The 12521-nt window shown below is 44.0% G+C and overlaps 1 protein-coding gene across 1 annotated transcript in view; it reads right to left on the reverse strand.

Annotated features, from left to right (window-relative positions):
* Slc39a10 (solute carrier family 39 member 10) overlaps positions 1-12521 on the reverse strand; it is a 31663-nt gene that overhangs the window by 3815 nt on the left and 15327 nt on the right. The window contains exons 7-9 of the mRNA XM_033756282.1: positions 11780-12109; positions 10916-10996; positions 680-870 (exon numbers count right to left, since the gene is read on the reverse strand). Coding sequence (XP_033612173.1) covers positions 680-870; positions 10916-10996; positions 11780-12109 — 602 coding nt within the window. The remainder of the gene's footprint in view (positions 1-679; positions 871-10915; positions 10997-11779; positions 12110-12521) is intronic.

A 12521-nucleotide genomic window follows, 5' to 3' on the forward strand; every position in this document is an offset into this window, starting at 1 on the left:
GCAAGGGTGGGGGGAGGGGAGGGGAGGGGAGGGCTACCTAAACCTAACAGAATGGAAATGAAATTCATTTCTTCTTTTACCTCGTGGTTTTCAACTTTTGAGCACAGACATTGTGATTAGAATTTAGGCTGCGAAACTATGAAATGAGACTATGTGATAGTCTACTAGGAATAAAAGTGAATGTACCATCTAGTTTAAAACAAATCAAACTGCAATTTCTGTAGGAACACTGTCATCTTTGGGGTGTCAGAGCAAAATTAAAATAAAACTGACCGGCAGTGTTTTAGCTTTAAGCTGAAGTCAGCAATAAGGAAGTTTACAGAAATCTCTTGGAATACATACCAACTTCCCAAAGACTGGCTTCGTATTTTTTACCATACACCAAGCTCGAAAAACACTTCTGTCCAACAGCAGTGAAACACTTCTGCCCCAGTATCACAAGATCTGCACGTACCACACTACTGGTGCTTTAGACAGTGATGTCACTCGGTCAGACGTTTTCAGCATCCCAACTGCTTTGCAAGACAGATCCTACCTCAGGCCTCTCCACAACAGACCACACAGGGCACATTTTTAAGGACAGTTTGGTTTCAAACCACCTTCGATTCATTCCTTCCCCTTTTGAAAGCTGCATTCTACTCACAGGTTTAGGACTAGAAGACGACATGGAGCCTCTTACCATGTCCACCAGGGCTACATAGAGGAACATGCCCGCGGTGACGGCGAAGATCCAGAGTGTGATGTTGTTGGCGTACTGGCCCACCGCCGTGCCGATGAGCATGCCCACGTAAGCCATCATGGCGGAGAGGAGGTTGTACACGATGGCCTGCTTCACGGTCATGCCGGCCTTGAGGAGCACGGCGAAGTCACCTGCAGCCAAGACACAACGGGGCAGCTCAGAAGTCTGGGCAGAGAGAACCAGCGACATTACAGACACCTCTGGCGGGCGAGGACGGGGAAGGCGGGGATGCCAGAGCTGCTGTCCCCACGTGTGCCCAAGAAAGGCAACTTCTGTGTGAGAACTAAAATGTATTTTTAGAAGGAAAAACAATCGAGAAAAATACAGAAGAAAAAAGTCTCTGCTCTGCATTAAAGTAAGAAAAGCTCTCTGCTCCGACTTCTCTCCTTCAAAGAGAAATGGAGCGTGTATGTCAGCCAGAGATAACCGGCTAAGTATATCTTCTGGTATCGACACCTATTTTTTTCCTGCAGAAAACCGTCCGACCTTAATTCTGGAAGTCCTCACAGTACACCTCACAGTACACACTTCCGTGCTGCCTCGTGGGGCTCGGGAAGACGCAGGCCGCAGGGAGCGCCGATCTCTAGGACACCCACGGTCCCCCTTTGGCTCCTCACCGCCACTGAGAAGCACAGGTGGGCACCCGGGAGACCGTCCTGGTCACAGAGTTGAAGCAAGATGAAAGCACAGGGAAACCCCAGGACTCTTTCTCGCACTTATCTGACTTAATTTCTGCTCTGACAGATGTCGGGGGAGCAGAGTGCCCTTAGAGATAACACTCTTCAGGCGCGAGAGTCAAAGGCGATAGGGCTACTTACAAACAGTTCGCTGTCCTTTAGTAACCAAATATACGACATCCAGGCACCTACTGAACGCTCAACACATGTGAGGTGCTGCAGGGACTGCTGAATGGCTTGTTTCTTTCTCTTAAGGAAGAACCCAAGTGTCTACACATCTAAAAACACACCTCCTCTTCATCCATGGTTCTCAAGGCTACAGAGTTCTATCTAGTCCGAAACAGGTAAGTAGATGCCATCAACAAACTCACACAAGGCAAACTGCTACCAGATGCAGAAGACGTCACTTTACAAAGTCAAAATAACACGCCGAGGGAACACAGTGTTTCCAATGGCGCCATTCCATAGTGCAGCCCAATACCACGCTCCTTACGTTTTCCCCCCTCAGATCCTAAATACTGTACCTTCACTCTCCTGTTGAAACTTGGATTTAATATCAGCTTTTATCCTCCCTACATTTGGTTTAATTTCTGCATGTCTTTTTCTCCTCGGTTTCCTTCAAAGCAAAAGAGCCCCCCCCCGCACAAGTTTCACCTCCAGTGTCCAGGGTTCGCCAGTAAACTGCGCTAAGGGGGCGATTTCATTCAGTAAGGGGTGAGGTAATGCAGAAAGAATACAGGACCCTTTAGATTACAAAGCACTACAGTGCTTTATAATTTCTTGTGGCTTAAAAGGAGAGTGTCCAATGAGCAACACTCACAGTGACAGACTCTGTGACACAGACCCACTGTCTGCCTTCCTGTCTGAGGAGCAGCCGAACAGCATCATCAGTCCACAGTCAGGATGAATTGGGATCTAATCCTTTTTAAAACTGAAATACTGTATAACTTGCAATTTTTTCACTTTGTATCTTTTGGTGTGGTGTTCTACAAATTCTGACACACACAATCACTGTGTAACCTCAACCACCAAACCTGAAAACTGTTTCATCTTCCTCCAAAATCCCTGCAGGCCCTCACCCCTACAATCAAGGGTTTGCGTTCTGTCCCTACAGTCTGGCCTCTTCCAGAACATCACGTGAACGGAATTATTTAAAACAGTTAATAAAATCAGGAGACTGGATTTTTCTTAGTGTAACCATGTAAGATTCACCCAAACTCTATAGGAAACTGCATTCCCACGAGGAATGTACAAGAGTTCTGACTGCTCCCCGCCCTCACTAGCCTATGACAAACCCCACAGCTGAAACCCTGTTTGCTACCTGCATACCATTATTAGTGACACATCTATTCAAATCTTTTGCCCGCTCTTGCTATTGGGTTGTTTTCCTTTTACTAAAGTAAGAGGTCCTTAAATGTTCTGGTCCTTAAGGCCTTTTGTCAAGATTTGTGATTTCCAAATAATCTTTCACAGTCTATAGCTCAACTTTGTATTCTTTTAACAGTGAAGTTTTAAATTCAACTTTACTCATTTAAATTCATCTTATTACTCTTTTCCTTAGATTTTGCTTTTAATGCTGTGTCCGAGAACAATTAGTCTGACCCAAGGACACAAAGTGTCCTGTGTTTTCATTTATAAGTTTTACATCTTTGAGTTCTCTAGTGACCTATCTTGAGTCATTTTTTTTTTTTTTTTGGAACCGGGGATCAAACTTGGGTCCTTGCACTTGCAAGGCAGGCAGCAGAACCACTGAGCTAAATCCCCGGCTTCAGTTCATTTTTGTCTACGGCATGACGTATGGGTAAAAGCCAACCTTTTATTTTGGTAAGCGGACATCCAACAGTTAAGAGATGCGTTTATTCTTTTAACAACACCAACTGTTTTAATTACTCTGACTTTACAGTAAGTACTGAAGTCAACTTTGTTTTCTTTTCTCAAAATTCCTGGCTATTCAAATTCCTTTCTTTCTATAAAGGGAACACAAAAAAATCTGCAGGAAGGAACACCTCCACAACAGCGAGTCTTCCAGCCCGCGCACTTACCCCTTCTCTCACTTCATCACTTAACCCTGCTCTCATCTCTTCTGTTGGTGATCTGTGGTTCTCAGCACACATTACACATACTGTATTAGATGAAGCTGAACACCTCAGGACTGTAGTGCTATTGTAAACAGTAATTTTTTAAGATTTAAACTTCCAACTATGGACTGCTGATATGTGGCAGGACAGACGTTTTTGTATATTGATCTTCGATCAAGCCAATCATTTCATTTTAAATATCTTTTGTCCTAGTCTTAATTCAGCTTACAAATTCTCAAAGAGTTCTGCTCATTTTCTCCTTTCTCCAAACCTCCCTTCCCAGTAAGAACCTATATACACATCTTAAAAGTAAGTCAAAGGGCTTCCCATAACCAAGGGAGTAGCTTGGCACAACTAAACATCCCGTAACTAACTGTGCAAGTCTGCTCATTTTCTGATAAAACCAACACTCTTTCCTTCCTGCTGTCAAAGGACTTCATTAGCACAGGGAATGAGGTGTGTGTGCCAAGCTGTTAAGCTGATGTGATGCAACGATATAGTTACATGAACATCTGCTAACATCAATTATTGAGAATTCCCAAAACAGACTGCATGCTGAGCCTGGTGGTATGCTGCCTAGTTCCAGTACTCTAGGAAAAGGAGGTAGGAGGATCCCAAGTTTAAGCCCAGCCTGGGCAATTAGCAATACTCTGTCTCAAAGTAAAACAATAAAAGGGGCTGGGAAAGCCCTGGGTTCCATCCCTGGTATCACCAACGGTGGTGGGATGGTGGTGGTGGTGATATCTTAAGGTTCTTCATTCTTGTCTTAAATGCCTGCATACATATTACATCTATACAGCGAATGTTCAATCTTTCTTGGACAATTTAGCATGTTATACAACTTTTATCTTGAATTTCAATTCTACCTTTGATACACGCGAGAAGGAAAAATGTTTCAGTGCTATAGCCCAAGCTGTCTTAAAAAAAAAAAAAGCTCATTTCCTTGTAGTGAAAACACAGCATTCCACACCAAGAAGAGAGATGACCCTAACTGTACCTGCTTTGTATGTCCTCCCGAAGGCTTTCTTACAAATGAATTCAAATGCTTCTAACAGCTCCTTATTGAAGGACAGAGGGAGAACTGGAGAGAATAAACTAATCTGAGAGGAGAGCGGTGACTTAATTCGGGCAGTTCCCCACCAAGACCCCCAGGGAAACAAGAAACAGAGCTGCGCATATACTTCTTCCTTCCCGCCTTGGGTGAGTGCGCCGCTCAGGGCTCTGTGCACTCAACCCGGCCCTGACCCTAAGAGCAGAGGCTAGGCTGGCGGCACCAGGGAGCAGAGCTGCCCGGGAGGACCGACCCCTGGAGGCTGGAGCAGGTGGCGCTGCTGGGTCGGGGCAGGTCTTCGGAGCGTTCCCGGGCGAAGGTCGGGCGCCAGCGAAGCGCTGCCCCTGCCACATCCCGACCTCACGGGGTTTCTCCTCTCCCTTCCTGCATGCCTGGCCCCGCCCAGAAGCAAATCAGACGAGGGCTCCGACAGGGCCAGGACACCTCACTGGTGCGTCCTAAAGGCCAGAGGGCTCCACCTTGCTCTTTGCACTTCCTCCCAACCCCAGCAGAGCCCCTGCCTGCACGCCCCGGGGAGCTCCCACCAGCTCCCCACGCCCTTCCGCCCTGGGCCTCCAGCCAAAGCGCCGGCGGCGGCGTCACGCTGGGAGCCAGAGTATCACACAACATTAATGCACACGGTGCGCTTGTGCTGCAGAGTTGGCATCCTGTTTCCTTCTTTAATTTTGATACAGAGTCTCACCGCATGGCCCAGACTGGGCTGAACTCATGGTGATCCTCCTCCCGCAGCTTCCCAGCAAGGCTGGCTGAATTAGCATTTTTTTCTAAATGTGTTGCTTTTCCAATGCAAAACCAGAGGGGGTTAAAAAAGGAAGTGGTAGAAAAAAGCACCCATCTCTCATTTCCAACACCAGGGATGGTTTCAGATCTGTGCAGAACTGGAATCTCTGGACAGCGTCAATTCAATAGCCAGCGGCGGCCGTACCCGTTCTGACGGCACTCGGTGGGTGAGCAAGGGGAAGCTGGAGATTTTCCCCGTGCTTGGAGGTGTGTGTGTGATTACTCGTCTGTTACTCAGAGGATTTCTTAAAAAGTGATAAATTAAAATGAGGCCACGTTACTAATACATAAAGAATGGACAGAAAGCCACTTGTTTTGCTACAAAATAGGGACAACAGGGAATATCTGTAGAGACGGTACAAGATGCAGGGCATTACACACATGAAAAACCCTACAATTTAGGAAATAAGACCCCTAAAAAGGGGATGTTAAGTCTAAAAGACCCAGAGGAACTGACAAAAGTTTACAGAGAAGAGTGATCCAAGACGTAAGGTCGGGGAGGATCGGGAGTGGAAGACCGAGCTCAGCTGCTGAGAGAGGTAAGCCGGGCAATCTGGGGGTGGGGGGCTCACTGCGGGCCAGAGGGGAAGCAGAAGACCCAGGACACAGTGTGCGCCCCCTGGAGGAAGCCACGTGCAACGACGGGCACGCCAAGCACCTGGCAGAGCGGGTCTGGGCGAACAGTTCTGGGTCTGAGAGAGGCTGGAGACTGTCCAGGCAGACACAACCTAGTGAGGCCCTAGGGGATGGGCTCTCGGGCGGTATGCACTGACAGGAGTCTCTGCTCTCTGTACCGGTAGGGGAATTAGCAGTTCAGTTACATGAATACATTCTATTCGAAGTGAGCAATGAAGGTTACCACCAATCGAGGCAATTAGTCACACGACATATTTTACACAGATGAATTTTCAATAGAAATTAGAAAGACAGCGAGCATTTAGATAGTCCAAATGTGGAGCTTATTTCCTTCAAATGAGCGCTGCCTCCACCTTCCCGAGTTTCTATGTGAATACCCTCGCTTCCTTAGCTACCGTTTTTCAGCATACAGAAGAGGAAGCTGAAAGCACGTCTGTGCGTGAAGGGAAGATAACCACTGGTGAAGAATAGATACCAACTAAAATAACAAATCAGTATCATTTTACGTCAGCAAAACTGACTTAATGCCAAATACTGGCAGGGCTGTGGCAACATAGGCACTCCTGGGTGCTGCTGGTTGAAAATGGCCCTGAAGAAGCCACTCTGGATGGCGCCAACACTCAGCTCTCCTCCAGGGTGGGGCCACACGGCCCAGGATGCCAAGGAGATGCCTGATGTGCCCTCTGCGGCAGCAGGAAGTGCCCAGGCCACAGGTGCACCTGACTCAGTGCAGAAGACAGCACCTGCGGTGGCTGCACACCAGATATTCTGAGTGGAGACACAAAGGTGAGCAACCTAAGGTAATAACCGAATGGGACAGAGCACCACACTGCTGTGGAAATGATGTGTGCACAGCACAGGATGTAAGTACAATACCCACAGCTGAAACACGCCTCAATCCCACCCTCACTGGGCCGTGGTACTCATCCGTAACGGAGGAAAGGGGCGGTGATCAGCAAGTTAAAAATGAAGGAAGGCCAACACCAGCAGAAAGGGTTACAGGTTAGTATTACAGTAGGAAGTCTATCGGTAGGCAAGAAAATATTACAAATGCAAAGAAACAAGGTTATAAAAATTTTGAGGGCACTAGGCTCCATTCTATTAAAATCACATAAAAACTATACAAGATTTCTGGGCATTATGACTATAAAATTTGACAATATGTGAGATATTAGATTTTTAAAATATAAATACTTAAGTACTACATATTAAAACACGTATTTAACATGTATATGTATACACAGAGTTCACCAGTAATACCAGTTACCTTTGGCCTCTACAAGTACAAGAGGTGCTCAAAGTGGTGGGCACAGCATCCATACATTTATCATCTTTCTTTTCCTGAAGTGTGTATATGGTTTTTTGGCAGAATATGATGTATGTGTGTGTATATATATGATTAAATCACCCAAACCTCTCATTTCCTAGAGACAACAGGATCAGAAGTTACTGATGATTCTTAAATGTCGGTGTTGCTAAAGAGTCCAGGCTGCACCCCAATGTCCTGGTCACTCACAATGTCCTGATCAGCTCACTTTGGGGATGATGCCACTGTCTTTTCACCACTTAGGAAGAACAGCCTGCCATAGGTACATCCATAACAGCTTTCAATCACGGAGTCGTTAACTGTTACCCTGCTTCTTTTAAACAGTTTACATGACATATGGCATAAAGCAGGCTGACAGCAAAATCTGAACTTTTCTTTTACAGGATACTTCTGTTAGAGGGTATGTTCAGACTTCTGGGAAGATGGTGGAGTGGTGAATAGCAAAGAAAAAGCCTCTCTGAGATTCAGCGTCCAGATGCTGGAATAGAGCAATGTGAGGAAGAGGAGGAGGGAAGTGGGCCTCCAGAACCCACCAAGGAGCTGAAGTAAGAACCGAAGCCCACAAGAGAGACACCTCAATGCCGAAGAAGGGGGCAAGTGGGAATTTCTCTTTGGGCTCTAATTCACTGTGTGAACCTATAGGCTCCCAGTGACCCCAGAGGCCTCCACAGACAAATTCACCAATGAAACTGAGCAGTGGATGCAGCAGACTGCAGGGACTGGTAAGTTACTCAATTTCAGGTGTCCACAAAGAGAGGGCAATTGGCAGGCAGCTATCTTGAAGAAAGGCCAGGTAAGTGTGGAACTCAGAACAGTTATAGGCTGCCTCCATCTAGCAGCTCAAAGTATCAAGGTGAGGTGGAACCACATTCAAATCAACAGGAGGTCAAGGAGTGGAGTTCAAGCTGGCAGGAGGCACATGGAATGTTGCAGGGTGAACAAATCAGGTTCCAGCCTCACAGCCAGCACCCGCCTAAACTTCAGTGGAACTCAAAGTGCAGGCTTGCTGAGATTATGCACCTACGGCTGGATTGCAGGAATTATTCAACAAAGATCTGGGCTCTGCCTGCCCACTCTACCAGTGACAGCAGAGACACCCCCTGAAGTGGAAATGTTTTTAATTGTTCTTGTTTTTATATGAGTGTAAATACTGTTTCTAGTTTTTCTTATTGTTCTGAACTGATCTTGTTTTTATTTCTTTTCTCTTTTCCTCCTGTCTTCTTTACCAGTTTCCCAGAGTTTGTGTAATCTTCCTTTGTCCTCTGGCCTTATCTCTTCCTCTTGTTCTATTTCTCTATTTTTTCTCCCTAACCCCTTTTAAATTTTCTCCACTGAGGGTAAAATTACCATATTAAAGGGATATTTGCTGTATACAACTTTCTGGTATGTTTTAGATTTCACTATATAACTATAAATCTAGCTCATAAGGTTAAAGGTGGCAAATATAGTTACCAAATTTTGTCAATTTCTAGGCTGTGTTTGAGGCTATTGTTACTAGTGATTGCACTTCTTCAGCCAAGGTGACATACTGGTTCTATTCAATTGTTCTTCCTGGTGTGCCAAGACTGAGATTGCCTGAGAGACAAACAATACTATAGGCCAGTGCCAAAGAATCAGGGGCTGGGTCAAATAGGCAGGAACTTCTCATTCCCAATAAAGTAAAGAAGTAGGATCTTTCAACAGACTGAAACCCTAAAGCCAGCTACACCTGGAAGACTTCTCTGAGAAGCAGTCATTTCCTAAGGGCTCTCAATACTAGCAATAAAGATACCTGCTATAGGCAATTGTAAGAATCAACCCAGAAATTAAACTAAAACAAACAAACGAAAGACAAACAAGAAACACCACCAGACTTTCAGCTCACCAAAGGCAAATGCAGGGGACAATGAGGTGGAACAATTCGAAAGCCACCCACCTAGACTCTCTGAAGTGGTAACACAGGAAGTAACAAAGCAGATGAATGAGACTCCAGTAAAAAAAAAAAAAAATCACATCAGAAATAATTTCTCAGATAACTACAGAGGGGTGACTATAATGAAGAACATGGTTACTGACTCTAGAGCAGATACACACACAAAAATAGAGGAGCTTAGGAAAATGATGGAAACCACAAATATCCAACACAGTAAAGAAATGGAATCCATGAAACAGATTCAAACAGATATCCAGGAGATTAAAAACTCCATTGAAAGTATAGGTAGAAGATTGAGCCAATGTTTGAGGACCGAATATCACACCAAGAAGACAGGTATGGGGTCAGCAATCATGAAAAGAAAGATTTCTTTAAAAGAGGAGAGGACCACAAAAAGTCCAATAGCTGCTAGATGATGCGAAGAAGAGTAAGACTGATCAGAGTCAATGAAAAAAGGAGATAGCACCAATGACATAAAAACCTGTCCACAGAATGGCAGAAAAATTCTCAAATTGGGAAAAAGAATTTGACATACAGATAAGTGAGAAATACAGAATTCCAATAAGCCATGATCAAAAAACAAACAAACAAACAAACCACACCAAGGCAGACAATAGTCAAGGTTCCAGAAATTCAACACAAGAACAAAGTATTAAAAGCTGTTAAGGAAACAAATCACATAAAAAGGAAAGCCCATCAGAATTACAGGAGACTTCTCAAAATAAACCCTCACTCAAGTCAAGGAAAGCTGGGAGTAAAGTATTTCAAGCTGTAAAAGAAAACGATCTGTAGTACAGAATGAGATACCCTGCAAAACTCTTTCAAACTTGATGGAGAAATAAGGTATTTTCATGAAAAAGAACACCTGAAGAAATACTTGACCACCAAACCAGAACTTCAAAATGTTCTGAAGAACAATCTAAAAAAAGAGATATGAAGACTTACAACCCCAACAGAATGAATCCACCAGGCAAGGCAATCAATTAAATAGGGGGGACCCCAAAAGGGAAATAACATGACAAACAAAAATCAATACATATTAGTTATAACCATCAATGTAAATGATCTCAGTCACCAATCCAAAGAAAGAGACTGGCAGAATGGATCAACAAGCAAGATCCAATAATATGCTGCATATAAGAAACATACTTAATTCACAAAGAAATTTACCAACAGAAAGTCAAAGGATGGAAAACAATACTCCCATGTGACAGGAACCCAGAAAAAAGTAGGGGTAGCTATTTTCTTTGCAGACAAAATGGAGTTCAAACCAAGACTGATTAAGAGAGACAAATAAGATCATTATGTCCTCATAAAGACAGTAATCCAAGAGGAAGAGATAACAATGAGTATATAAATATCAAATACCAAACAAATATTAATGAGTAGAATCATTATGTATATCCAAAATGCGCCAATAAAAAAATGGTATGTTCAATGAACTAGTTTGAATTTCTGATGTCACATAACAGCATAATTATGTTTCTGAAATAAAAGTACAGTGAATTCACATTTTACCAATTTTCAAAAGCACATGTTGTTTCCTATTTTACATCAGGATATAGCTTACAATTAGTATACCTAATACTTGCCATCAGTCATTTTATTTCAATATTTCTGAAATCTGGATGTATTTGTAAGTGATGAAGCCTCAGATTTGATGAAATCTGGTAAAAATTTTTGGATCACATTACCTAATTCATGTGGCAGCTCGTGACAGAAAACGGCTATGGAAGTGCTGATTCCTCCCGTCAGCCCAGCACTGAACGCCGCTCCTGAGGAGGGTTAAGGAGAGAAAAGGGGAAGGAGTGATGTTCAGTGAATCTCTATTTCCCATTTTACTCCATTCATTTCACACTGTGTATGTTTTTATCCTTCACTAGTAATACCTACTATAGCTGCAAATACGGTCTCAACTTCTGTGACAGAAAACAGAGCCTGCTTGTTCTGAGTTCACAGATTCTGGTTCTTAAAGAAAATCACGTACTGATCACTTGTAATGTTCTCCAAATTGGTAACGTGGGTTAATATTAGCAAGATTCTAATATTTGAATTTGTTACAATGTATTTTTAATGTTGTAAAATTTTTCTCCCTCTTCCCAAAGATGTGCAAAATGTATTAAACTCAAGACTGAAATTACACTGCTCTCTTTGAGGGATGTACAAATGTGTCTGAAAATGTAATGCTCAGGGAGCTTTTTCAGTAAGGTGACTGTGCTCTGAATTAGAAGTAAAACTTCTCAAACAATGTACTGTATGTAAACATGTCGAGTCTCCCCCCAGATCCCCAAACACTGCTGGGCGCGACCATACATGCATGTAATCCGAGCACTTGGGAGACTGAGGCAGGATCATTGCAAGTCTGAGGTACATGGGGAGGCCCTGACTCAAAAAAACAAAATAAACGTTTAAAAAACCTGAAATCCATTTTCACTTCCAAATATACCTATCAAACACAAAACCACACCCCCTGGAAAAACCAGAGGACAGGCACCACACAGCAGAACATGTGCTGAACTCTGGAGAGCCACAACTGTGGAATTAACACAGCCACGCACCAATGGCGAGCCCATCGCTGAAGTTGTGGATGCCGTCCCCCATGATGACCATCCAGGCGATGTTGGCGATCCCGGTGTCCTTGAGGTCTGAGCCGGAGTGGCAGGGTCCATGTGAGTGATGGGAGTGCTTGTGGTGCCACTGGTGCCCATGCTTCCGTGGTGCGGCCTTGCTCCCGCCCTGATGGTTGTGCAGCCCATCACTGTGGGTGTGGTCTGCACTCTTCTCTTCCATGCACAGGTAAGTTTTAGGAGGGGACTCCTGCTGGCCTTCTAAATCTGTCAGTTCAGTTTCGTTGAGGCGATCTTCAGAAACAACAGAGTCATCGGTCCCTAGGAAACAGAAACGGACAGGCTCTGTCAGCAAGGAAATGTACACACATGCTGCTATTCAAACCTAGGCACACACCAGTGTAGGCAGACACTTCCTAGGTTAATGTCTTACAAAGGTCTTAAGACAAATGTATTCCCTAAAATCATCTGAAGCCAGTCCAAAGAACAAGATTTTCTGAAATCCAACTAAATACATAGATACAGAGATTTTTCAGAAAAAGGATTCCTAGTGTTAACCCACTCTAACCTTCTCTTATTTAAGAAAATGAAAACAAATACAATTTAAATAACTTGCTCAAGTCCTGCTGATAGCTGGTGGCCAAGTTCTCTAGTTTCCCTTCCCACCTACTTGACACTGTTACTTAAGAGGTCTCGAGAAAAAAAAAAAAAAAAGCTATGAGGCGGGGGTTTT

Source organism: Fukomys damarensis, unplaced genomic scaffold (genome assembly GCF_012274545.1).
Source record: "Fukomys damarensis isolate Sample0158 unplaced genomic scaffold, DMR_v1.0_HiC HiC_scaffold_26, whole genome shotgun sequence".
In the NCBI taxonomy this organism is placed as follows: domain Eukaryota; kingdom Metazoa; phylum Chordata; class Mammalia; order Rodentia; family Bathyergidae; genus Fukomys; species Fukomys damarensis.